At 65.3% G+C, this 10,790-nt stretch overlaps 2 protein-coding genes across 5 annotated transcripts; one reads left to right on the top strand and one right to left on the bottom strand.

Moving 5' to 3' along the window:
- The first annotated feature begins 2,242 nt into the window (after nt 1-2,242).
- ASPHD1 (aspartate beta-hydroxylase domain containing 1) lies at nt 2,243-4,994 on the top strand. Its single transcript, XM_005315634.5, has 3 exons — nt 2,243-2,960; nt 3,147-3,260; nt 3,866-4,994. The coding sequence occupies exons 1-3, from the start codon at nt 2,270-2,272 to the stop codon at nt 3,973-3,975; spliced, it is 915 nt and encodes a 304-aa protein (XP_005315691.2). The 5' UTR covers nt 2,243-2,269; the 3' UTR covers nt 3,976-4,994.
- KCTD13 (potassium channel tetramerization domain containing 13) lies at nt 4,609-9,230 on the bottom strand. 4 transcript variants are annotated; one of them, XM_005290184.5, is made up of 7 exons: nt 9,074-9,230; nt 8,136-8,397; nt 7,828-7,997; nt 7,579-7,668; nt 7,363-7,415; nt 6,842-7,037; nt 4,609-6,296 (listed from the first exon to the last, which is right to left on the bottom strand). In XM_005290184.5, exons 2-7 carry the CDS (start codon nt 8,389-8,391, stop codon nt 6,057-6,059), a joined length of 1,005 nt encoding a protein of 334 aa, XP_005290241.1. In that variant the 5' UTR covers nt 8,392-8,397; nt 9,074-9,230; the 3' UTR covers nt 4,609-6,056. The 4 variants fall into 4 exon arrangements, with proteins under 4 accessions (XP_005290241.1, XP_042703561.1, XP_008174873.1 ...); XM_042847627.2 differs by lacking the exon at nt 9,074-9,230 and adding an exon at nt 8,789-8,812; XM_008176651.4 differs by lacking the exon at nt 9,074-9,230 and adding an exon at nt 8,554-8,782.
- Nucleotides 9,231-10,790: the final 1,560 nt, after the last annotated feature.

The following is a 10,790-nucleotide window of genomic DNA, read 5'->3' as shown; positions in this document are numbered from 1 at the left end:
GCATTTGAAGGCCTTCATGTGGATTTCTTTGTGGGCTTGTTAACATTTACTGGAGATCTTAATATACGTCCTATTATTTATTAGCACAATTAGCTTCAGCACGAGGGTACGAATTCGTTATCGTTCTGATTGGTTGGGATGAAATCATTCCGTGACCGAATCTCCTGCTTTAGGCCATATTTAGGCAACTCTCATGTTATGTTAAATCTCACTGTATTCCTTATTTCTGTCCCAATATTCCGGGAGGCCGCCTTGTTTACGTGCCGACCTTCGGGTTCGTTGTCTCCCGCAGTTACGGGTCACAATCACTGTGATTTGGGTTGGTTTCCTCAGCACATTGTGGCTGCTACGTAGTCCTGGACGCCGTGCCAGTATTGTCATTCATTACTGGGAGTTTATTAGGCATTATTTGTTATTAGCTGTATTAGCACGAAGTCCGTTATCCTGCAAGTGGGGCTTCTATTAGGAATAGTTATTAGCAAAATTAATCATGTCATTTATTCATTATCAAGGTCAGGAAACTGAAAGGAACTTTGCTGGGGCAGATCTCTGCCAGTGCCCTGCTGGAGGGCAGGGATGTATGTAGCTCTGTGAAGGTAGTCATTGCTTCGGTACGGACCGGCCCTGTATGGACCGGCCACCAACAGACCCCGTCGGTGCCGTCTGGCCCTGTTGGTCTGCGTTCACCGTTCCTACGTGACGCGGAGAGCTGGGCCATCCACAGCGTAGCTACGAGGCCGTTCACTGTTGACACTTGACGCCCATGACTCGGGGTGCAGGAGTCGCTGTGAGGGGTCCGCGGATGTTCACAGCGGGTACGTCTGGTGGGCAATGAATGGACGGCTGGATAGTTACCAATGGGAACAGGACACGGGGCCCCGCTTTGCAGGCGCTACAGACCCCCGGTGGGGCAGGGAACATCTGGACTAGACCAGCCCCGCCGGGAGAGACCCCGGTCCGAGCCCCTCGGCCGCGCCCCACTGGGAGAGACCCCAGTCCGATCCCCAGTGGGAGAGTCCCTGGTCCAAGTCCCACTGGGAGAGCCCCTCGGCCGCGCCCCGCCGGGAGAGACTCCGGTCCAAGCCCCACTGGGAGAGACCCCGGTCTGAGCCCTTCGGCCGCGCCCAGCTGGGGGAGACCCCGGTCCGAGCCCCTCGGCTATACCCCGCTGGGGGAGACCCCGGTCCAAGCCCCTTGGCCGCACCCCGCTGGGGGAGACCCCGGTCCGAGCCCCACTGGGAGAGACCCCGGTCCGAGCCCCTCGGCTGCGCCCCGCTGGGGGAGCCCTTCGGCCATGCCCTGCTGGGGGAGACCCCGGTCTGAGCCCCTCGGCCGTGCCTCGCTGGGGGAGACCCCGGTCTGAGCCCCACTGGGAGAGACCCCGGTCCGAGCCCCGCGGCTGTACCCCGCTGGGGGAGACCCCGGTCCGCGCCCCCCCGGGGACTGTGCTGGCCCGGGAGCCCGGACCTGTCCTGATCCCGTGTGCGTCTCCTCAGCTGGGCCTCCGGGATCTCCATCCTCCCGGCCACCGGCTGGGTCCCCACGTCCTCTCTCCGGCCCTCTGCAGAACACACTCCATCTCCCCTCCCCTCGTTAAACCAGCAGCACCCAGGGAAACTGAGTCCCACCCCCTCTGCCTGCAACCATTGAACCCCCCCGAAAACAAGAACCCCCCCCCACTTCCTCACAACCCCAGATCCAGGCTCCCGAGTCCCAGCTGTTCGGGGGGGGGGGGCAGGATGGGTCACTGCCCCCATCAGACCCAAACCTCCAGAGACGGCGGGGGGAGGGGGGGCGCGGCCCCGGGGGGGGGACTTAGGGCGGGGGGGGGGCGCGGCCCCGCTGTTTGCGTCACTCCGTGCGGGGGGGGCGGGGGGAGGATCCGGCCGGAGCCGAAGCGGGTCCAGCAGCGGCAGCAGCATCCTCCGGGCGGCCGGGAGCGGGGCACTGCGGGGGGGGGGGCACTGCGCGGGGGGAGGGGGCGCGGAGGTGGGGGAGGGGCACTGAGCACGGGGAGGGGCAGAGGAGGGGGCAGGGGGCACGGAGGAAGGGGGAGGGGCAGGGGGCACTGAGGTGGGGAGGGGCACTGAGCACGGGGAGGGGCAGGGGGCACTGCGAGGGGGGAGGGGCAGAGGAGGGGGCAGGGGGCACGGAGGAAGGGGAGGGGCAGGGGCACTGGGCAGGGGGCACAGGGGAAGGGGGAGGGGCAGGGGGCACTGAGGAGGGGGGAGGGGCAGTGGGGAGAGGGGCAGCGAAGGGGCCAGGGGCGATGGCGTGCCCCGGGGCGCTGGACGGGTTTTTCTCCACCCTGCTGCCGGCCGCCCCCCCTTGGCGCCCCGGCCCCGAGCCGGCACTGGCGCTGCTGGCCTGGCTGGCCCTGCTCTTCGTCTGGTACTGCTACCGGGTGGGCAGCGAGCGGGTGCCGGCGGGGCCGCCGCCGGGCGGGGGGCGCCCAGCCCCGAGCCTGCCCCCGGGGGCCGGGCGGCTGCACCGGAGCCTGCGGGCCTATGCCCAGCGGTACTCGTGGGCGGGCATGGGACGGGTGCGCAAGGCCCTGCGGGAGGAGCTGCGACCCGGGCGCCCGGCCATCCAGAGCCCCCGTGTCTTCCACCTGCCCGAGCTGCCCTCGGCCCCCTGCTTCCCGCGGGATGCCCAGCGGCACGACGCCGAGCTGCTGGAGCGCGCCTGCCCCGCCATCCTGCGGGAGTACCAGGGCGTGGCCGGGGGCGCCGCCCGAGGCTGGACGCCCGGCCCCTGCCAGCGCTTCTACCTCTACCGCCGGGGCATGTGTCAGCCGCAGCACTGCCGGGCCTGCCCCCGCACCTACCGCACCCTGGCCGCCCTGCGCACCTTCGTCAGCGCCAACCGCTTCGGCAACGCCTGCTTCAGCGTCCTGCAGCCAGGCACCATCCTGCCCGGGCGCTACGGGCCCACCAACGTCCGCCTGCGTTGCCACCTGGGTACGGGAACGGGGCGCGGGGCCCACCCCCTCCAGGGGGCACCAGGGTGCGGGGAACGGAGTGCGGGGCCCTTCCCCTGCAGGGGGCACTGGCTCTGATCCAGCCCCAAGGTGGCGCCTGGCTGGCTCAGGGGGTGTGGAACTGACCCGGGGCCTTTCCCCTCCAATCAACCTGTTCCCACTGCAGGGCTGACGGTGCCCCCAGGCTGTGAGCTGGTGGTGGGGGGCGAGCCCCAGTGCTGGTCCGAGGGACACTGCCTCCTGCTGGACGACTCCTTCCTGCACACGACCGCGCATAATGGTGAGGGGCACCAGCACAGCTGGGGGGCCCAGGGCTGGGGGGAGTCCAGGGCTGGGCTGGCAGGGGCCGCGGGTCGGGAGTGAGGGGCACCGGCAGAGCTGGGGGGGGCAGGGCTGGGCTAGCAGGGGCCGCGGGTCGGGAGTGAGGGGCACCGGCAGAGCTGGGGGGGCAGGGCTGGGCTAGCAGGGGCCGCGGGTCGGGAGTGAGGGGCACCGGCAGAGCTAGGGGGGCAGGGCTGGGCTAGCAGGGGCCGCGGGTCGGGAGTGAGGGGCACCGGCAGAGCTGGGGAGGCAGGGCTGGGCTAGCAGGGGCCGCGGGTCGGGAGTGAGGGGCACCGGCAGAGCTGGGGGGGCAGGGCTGGGCTAGCAGGGGCCGCGGGTCGGGAGTGAGGGGCACCGGCAGAGCTGGGGGGGGCAGGGCTGGGCTGGCAGGGGCCGCGGGTCGGGAGTGAGGGGCACCGGCAGAGCTGAGGGGCACGGCTGGGCTAGCAGGGGCCGCGGGTCGGGAGTGAGGGGCACCGGCAGAGCTGGGCGGGGGCAGGGCTGGGCTAGCAGGGGCCGCGGGTCGGGAGTGAGGGGCACCTCTGAGCCCAGCATCTTTCCCAGGTCCCCCCGAGGACGGGCCCCTCGTGCTGTTCATCGTGGATCTGTGGCACCCCAACGTGGCCGGGGCCGAGCGCCAGGCCCTGGATTACATCTTTGCCCCTGGCCCCTAGGAGCTGGGCCAGCCTGTGGCGCTGGTGACGGGTCGGTGCCCAGGACGGACAGACCATGCTGGAGCCAGCCCCACTGAACTTCCTCTGGGGGCCACCGGCTCCCATCCAGCCCCAGGGCCCCGAAGTCTCCCGCCCCGCTGTGTATGGCTTCCTTGGCCCTGTGTTGTTTGGACCCGAACTCTCTGCAAAGCCCCCAGCCCTTCATTAAAACATTCAGCACCTGCGGTGTCAGCACTTAGCACGGCTGTGTCTGGGGCCAGGCACTGCCCAGACCCCCGCCTGCCCCCCGAGAGGTCAGGGCCCCATCACCCAGAGATGGAGCCCAGGATGGGCCCAAGGGGGGCTGGTTCAGCGCTGGGACTGGCCTGGGGGATGGGACTTGGGGCCTTTCCCCTCTAGGGGGCGTCGGTTCCCACCCGGCCCCAGGGCATGGACTGGTGCGGGGGGGTGGGGGATGGGATACAGGATCTCTCCCCTCTAGGGGGCGCCGGTTCCCAGCCCGCCCCAGGGCAAGGACTGGTGCAGGGGGGTGGGGGATGGGATCTGGGGCCTCTCCCCTCTAGGGGGCGCTAGTTCTCACCCGGCCCTAGGGCCCCCCCAGTGGTGGTGGCAGGACTGGGCCAGGAGACAATGTTTCCCAGGAATCTTTATTACAATAATTTAATAGAAAAGCAAAAACCCCGTTAAAATAAATTATACAAACATGACAATAACAGGTAGGGAGGGCGGCGGTATGCGGGGTGGGGGGGAGGATGGGGCCCCCAGCCTCTCCCCATTTGCCCCATTGTATTTTCTGTGGGCTTTGGAACATCCCAATTTATTTGGGATGGGGGTTGGAGCATCCCACTGTATTTTGTAAGGGAAGGGGACTGGAACATCTTTAACAAGGAAGTTGGAATGTCCCATTTTATTTTGAGGGGTGGGGCTTGGAACACCCCATTGTATTATTTGGAGTAAGGTTGGAATATCCCATTGTAGTTTGTAGGGGGAGGAGATTGGAAGGTACCAATTTATATTGGGTGATTGAGCAAAATGTTATTGCGGGGGATCGGTACCTCCCATTTTATTGGGAGGCTGGAAGGGGAATGGAGCATTCCACTGTATTTGGCCAGGGGCAGAGGAGCAGAGTGGTGCATTCCATTGTATTTTGTGGGGAAAGGGAGGGGCCCAGTAGGTTGGCGTGTACCATGTCTTTTAGCCAATGCAGGTAAGAAGCATCCTGTATTTTTTTGGGGAAAAGGTAAATTTCATGTATGTGGTAAGGACAGTAGCGGGGTTGTACCATGTATTACGTGGAGAGCAGAGTAGGAAGGTTAGGGTTGGGCCATGTCATGTGTAGAAAAGAGGTGTGAAGTCTGGTGGGTTGGAACATACCATGAGTTTGACAAGGAAAGGAGAGTATCGAGGCTGGTAAGTGGGGGTCACTCCCTCACCCCCAGAAGCAAGGGAGGGAGGGTGGGACAGGCAGCAAAACTCTCACTGCCAGAACTCCCCACAGCGCCCCCTGCTGGGCAAGGCTGGGCTAGAGTAGCCAGGAGCTCCCCCCACCCCACAGCGCCCCCTGCTGGGCAAGGCTGGGCTGGCAGCTCCCCACTCAACCACCCCCCCTAACCACACAATAAGCCAGCACTGGCCTCCCTGCTGTCTCCCGCCCCCGGCGGGCAGTGGGTGACTGATCCCGGCCTGACCTGCAGTGCCGGGCCGGGTTAGAGCTACAGCTGTGGCACAGGTATCTATCCAGGATGGAGCAGGATGGGGGACAGACCAGGTATTCCACACACCCACAAAAGCAAAGGAATTAGGCTCGTTAAACATGGGTGTTGGTGCCTAGGTAATTAATTAAGAAGCAGGAGGGGTCTCCGAGGAGCCCCCTCCCATGTCCCTCTCCCCTGCGCAGTCCAGGGCGTTACCCAGGTTTCTACTGCAGGGGAGTCAAATCTGAGAAGAAAGGGGTCAGAGGCCACAAGGCAGAGAGATCCCAAAGAGTGGAGAGGGGTCAAGGTCAGAGAGGCAGCGGGGGTGTGGCAGAGAGGCAGGGCGCCCCACCCCCGCCGTTTGGCACCTGGACGGGGCCGTGGGGCTCAGTCCTTGAAGACGGCTTGGTGGCCGTGGGGACGCTCGTCGTGCATGATGTGGCGCCGGACATGGATGCGCCGGACGCGGTGCTCCCGCCCATCCTCCTCGTCAGCCCGGTGGGGGCCGCCCCCTCCTCCGGCTGCCCCGCCCGTCGCTTCCAGGAGCGCCTTGTCGGGGACCCGCGGGGTCTCGTAGATCAGAATGTTCAGGGTCTCCTCGAAGATCCGGGCCTCGGGGAACTCCACCTGTGGGGGTCAGAGGTCAGGCTGGTTACAAGCCACTCCCCCCACAGCCTCAAAGAATCCCACCAGCAAGTGCCCATGTGGCCTTGGAAGCTACCAAGCACGGAGGTGGGGAGGGGGAGAGAAAAGTCACATGTTGTCTTGGAATATACCTAGTATAATGGACTACCCATGGAAAATACCAAGAAAAACCACAGATGGGGGGAACCAGCTGGTGGCATTGGACATGGCCTAGGACCATACCAAGTGAGAGTATGATGCAGGGGGGGGTACCCACATGGTGTTGGACCATATCAAGTGCTCATGTGACTGGAGAAGAGGGGACTGCTCTGATGGCATCGGATCATACCAAATATGAAGGTGACAAGGGGTACTGGATCATACCAAGAGTCCATGTGACAGCAGAGAGAGGGGGGCCACCCACACTGCCTCGGAACATACCATGTGCTAACATTATAAGAGAGATTCACGTATATCCTTGGAATAGACCAATGTGCTGCGGGGCAATTTTCTCATGGAACGTACTAAGTGCGAGGGCCCAGGGGTACCTTGGTCTGCTTCTTCTCGGTGGCGTAGACGATGGAGGTGCAGCAGACCTCGGCAATTTTGCGGCCCTGCCCATAGAAGGACCAGCAGCAGATCTCGTCCCCCAGCACGTCCTTGATGAAGAGGACCCGCCCGTTGAAGCGCAGCGCCAGCTTGTCAAACAGCTCAATGTTCTTCAGCAGGTTATCATCCGAGTTACTGCGGAGAAGAGACCTCGTGGATGGGGAGGGCTCCCAGGTCCTCCAGCCCAGCAGGGGGTGGTCTGGGCAATGGGGCAGGAGCACTGGCTCTAGGGGAGCTCCTGGCTACTTCAGCCCCGGCCCCTCCCAGCAGGGGGTGCTGTGAGGAGGGGGAGGGGCACGGGCTAGGGGGAGCTCCCAACAACTCCAGACCCGGCCTCTCCCAGCAGGGGGTGCTGTGAGGAGGGGGAGGGGCACGGGCTGGGGGGAACTCACTTCTACTCCAGCCCCAGCCTCTCCCAGCAGGGGGTGCTGCAGGGAGCAGGTCAGGAGCGTTGGATTACCTGGTATACGAATACTTGTTGTTACTTCTGTTATGCAACAATTTCACCACTGGCTGGAAAAAAACCGAGAGACAGGAAATGAGGCTGGATTCATACAAGTCGCTCAGCGTAACTTCGTGCCAAAGGGGAGGGAGAAGGCTGGGAGGTGTCAGCACAGAGGGTGATCCTGGGGGGGCTGGAAAGACCAATAAGGGAGGCCCTGCCCGCCTCTCTCACCTTGGAGCAGCTGGAGATGATCTGCTGCTCCTCCTTGGGGGATGTCACCATGGGAATGAGACACAGAGGATCATAGGCATCGCTCTTTTGCTAGGACGAAGAGATCAGCAAGGTCACTGCAGCCTCCTGTGACCCATGACTCCCTTAGTGACCCCATCCCCATGGCATAGCCTTGCCCCCAGGTATCCCTACGCCCACAGCAGGAGAATCCCAGAGCCCTCAGTGACCCCACCCCCACTGGGTCCCTACCTGCAGAGCGAGCTGGCAGTCCTCCACCAGGCCCTGGATGAGGTAGTACCGTGCCTCGGACAGCACCTCCTCCAGCTCCCGCTGCGACTCCGGGAGCGAGACAGAGCCATCCCGCAGGTAGTTGAGGATGGTGCCGAAGTGACGCCCGCTGCGGTCGATCAGGATCCAGCCTGAAGAGAGGAAGAGATAAAAGGATGTAGGGCCTCTCCCAGCAGAGGGGGGCTGGAGCCCTGGGTATGGAGGGAGCTCCCGGCTACTCCAGCCTCGGCCTCTCCCATCAGGGGTGCTGCAGAGAGCAGGGCAGGTACCTTCGCTGTCAGTGAGCACTTCCATTCTCCCGCTGAACATGGCCTTGAGCATGGTGTCCTGCTTGGTGAGGGTCTGCACCGTGGTGTAGTGCAGGGATCCCCCCACGTTCAACTTCACATACTTGCTGCTGGGATTCAAGGGCTTTAGGTCAAAGGTCACACCCACCGCTCCCCCCGTAGGCTGATGCTGCATGGGCACCACAGGGGCACAGGCCTCGGGGGCTGGGAGCGGGGCCGTCGTGGCCTCGGCCGACATCTCCACCTGCAGCAGGGAGGGGCGGGAAAAGCAGAAGGGGATGAATCGGGATCCTCTCCCCATATCCGGGCCCCCCTCCCCACTTAGGCTCCCTGTGTCCAGCTTGGCTCACTTGACATTTGCCCCCGACCCCAGTTAGGCCACGTCTACACTAGCACTTACGTCACTCAAGGGTGTGAAAAGACACCCCCTCCACCCCAGCGACGTAAGTTGTGTCAGCACAAACGCTTGTGTGCCCAGCGCTACAGCAGCAGCAGACTCTCGCCCCGACACAGGTACAGCTGTTTTGATTACGTCGCCGGGCGAGCTCTCACGCGTCTCCGGCGTAACGCAGCCCCACGCGCGCTCCCAGTGCAGCTGTGCTGCTGGAAGACTGTAAGTGTAGACATGGCCTTACCTGGGTGTACACCCCTCCCCCCGCAGAATCAGCCCCTCTGGTCAGGGGCTGACCCCTAGCCCTAGGAGATCGCCGCCCTTTGACCCCCACCCCCACTCTCTGGCCATGGGCCCGCCCTTTGACCCGCCCCCCCTACCCACAGCCACGCCCTTTGACCCCCTCTGCCCACGGCCCCGCCCCTCCCTTCGACACACAACCCCGCCCCCTCTTCGCCCCTTGACCCCTCTGGCCAGAGCACTGCCCCCTCCCTGCCCTTTGACCCCTGGCTCGCGCCGCCGCTCTCACCTGCCCTGCCCGCCCCGTGCGGGGGGTGGGGCGAGGCCCGGCCCCTCCCTGCTCCCCCCACCCAGCTCCCAGCGCCGCCCGCCAGGCCAGTTCCCCGCCGCACTGAGCCAGAGAGACCCGCACCGCGCATGCGCGCCGGGCCTGGCATGTTCATCCGGGTACCCGTCCTCGCCCCGCCCCCTGGAAGGAGGGTCCATTGACTCGCATGCGCAGAGGGAAGACAGGACTGCGGCAAAGGAAGCGTTTCCGAGTCGGCGCATGCGCAGAACAATTAACTGGGCGGTTACGGAAAGGAGGGGGGAGGTCTCCGGCCGTGAAGGTCCTCCGGCCGCGCATGTGCAGAACGCAAACCTAGGCGGCTGAAGCAAGGGAGCGCGCGCATGCGCATAGCATCATCAGGCCGTCGAGAGAATGGTGCGCATGCTCATAACATAGGGGAGAAGGCGGGGAAACCGTATCAGCGGGCGCATGCGCATAACGCAAGTGGGCTGCTACTCTTGGAAAGCGGCCAGAGTCCCGTAAGGCGCATGCGCATTCTGTTCTCAGCAGTCCGCGAACGTTAGGACCGTTGGCCACGTGTAGCGCGCGCTTTTCAAATGCGGTCGAGGCTGGGGGCAGGATGGGCGAGGGAACAAAATGGCGGCCAAAGGCTCATGCTGGGGGGAAGGCAGGCAGCTCCCAGTGCCCCTCCGTCAGGGTGACCCCAGCCCCAGGCCGGCCGCCACCACACGCTGACCCGGCCTGGGGCAGAGAGAGAGAGAGACGCCGGCCCGGCCCGGGGCAGAGAGAGAGAGAGACGCCGGCCCGGCCCGGGGCAGAGAGAGAGAGAGACGCCGGCCCGGGGCAGAGAGAGAGAGACACCGGCCGGGGGCAGAGAGAGAGAGACACCGGCCGGGGGCAGAGAGAGAGAGACGCCGGCCCGGCCCGGGGCAGAGAGAGAGAGACGCCGGCCCGGCCCAGGGCAGAGAGAGAGAGACGCCGGCCCGGCCCGGGGCAGAGAGAGAGAGAGAGAGACGCCGGCCCGGCCCGGGGCAGAGAGAGAGAGAGACGCCGGCCCGGCCCGGGGCAGAGAGAGAGAGAGACGCCGGCCCAGCCCGGGGCAGAGAGAGAGAGACCCCGGCCCGGCCCGGGGCAGAGAGAGAGAGACCCCGGCCCGGCCCGGGGCAGAGAGAGAGAGAGAGACCCCGGCCCGGCCCGGGGCAGAGAGAGAGAGAGAGACGCCGGCCCGGCCCGGCCCAGGGCAGAGAGAGAGAGACGCCGGCCCGGCCCGGGGCAGAGAGAGAGAGAGAGAGACGCCGGCCCGGCCCAGGGCAGAGAGAGAGAGACGCCGGCCCGGCCCGGGGCAGAGAGAGAGAGACGCCGGCCCGGCCCGGCCCAGGGCAGAGAGAGAGAGACCCCGGCCCGGGGCAGAGAGAGAGAGAGAGACCCCGGCCTGGGGCAGAGAGAGAGAGAGAGACCCCGGCCCGGGGCAGAGAGAGAGAGAGAGACCCCGGCCCGGCCCGGGGCAGAGAGAGAGAGAGAGACCCCGGCCCGGCCCAGGGCAGAGAGAGAGAGAGAGACGCTGGCCCGGCCCGGCCCAGGGCAGAGAGAGAGAGAGAGACCCCGGCCCGGGGCAGAGAGAGAGAGAGAGACCCCGGCCCGGGGCAGAGAGAGAGAGAGAGAGACGCCGGCCCGGCCCGGGGCAGAGAGAGAGAGAGAGACGCCGGCCCGGCCCGGG

This window comes from Chrysemys picta, chromosome 4 (assembly GCF_011386835.1).
Source record: "Chrysemys picta bellii isolate R12L10 chromosome 4, ASM1138683v2, whole genome shotgun sequence".
In the NCBI taxonomy this organism is placed as follows: Eukaryota; Metazoa; Chordata; order Testudines; family Emydidae; genus Chrysemys; species Chrysemys picta.
Note: the sequence above shows the minus strand (reverse complement) of the source record. Positions and strands in the feature narration are given on the sequence as shown.

Excerpts from the sequence above, each read along its gene's own strand:
- ASPHD1 (XM_005315634.5), top strand. The coding sequence starts at position 2,270 with ATGGCGTGCCCCGGGGCGCTGGACGGGTTTTTCTCCACCCTGCTGCCG. Across the intron at positions 2,961-3,146 it reads CCGCCTGCGTTGCCACCTGG|GGCTGACGGTGCCCCCAGGC; the intron begins GTACGGGAACGG and ends TTCCCACTGCAG. Across the intron at positions 3,261-3,865 it reads GCACACGACCGCGCATAATG|GTCCCCCCGAGGACGGGCCC; the intron begins GTGAGGGGCACC and ends CATCTTTCCCAG.
- KCTD13 (XM_065591102.1), bottom strand. The coding sequence starts at position 8,454 with ATGGGGAGAGGATCCCGATTCATCCCCTTCTGCTTTTCCCGCCCCTCC. Across the intron at positions 7,416-7,578 it reads TCATCTCCAGCTGCTCCAAG|CCAGTGGTGAAATTGTTGCA; the intron begins GTGAGAGAGGCG and ends GTTTTTTTCCAG. Across the intron at positions 6,297-6,841 it reads CCGAGAAGAAGCAGACCAAG|GTGGAGTTCCCCGAGGCCCG; the intron begins GTACCCCTGGGC and ends TGACCCCCACAG.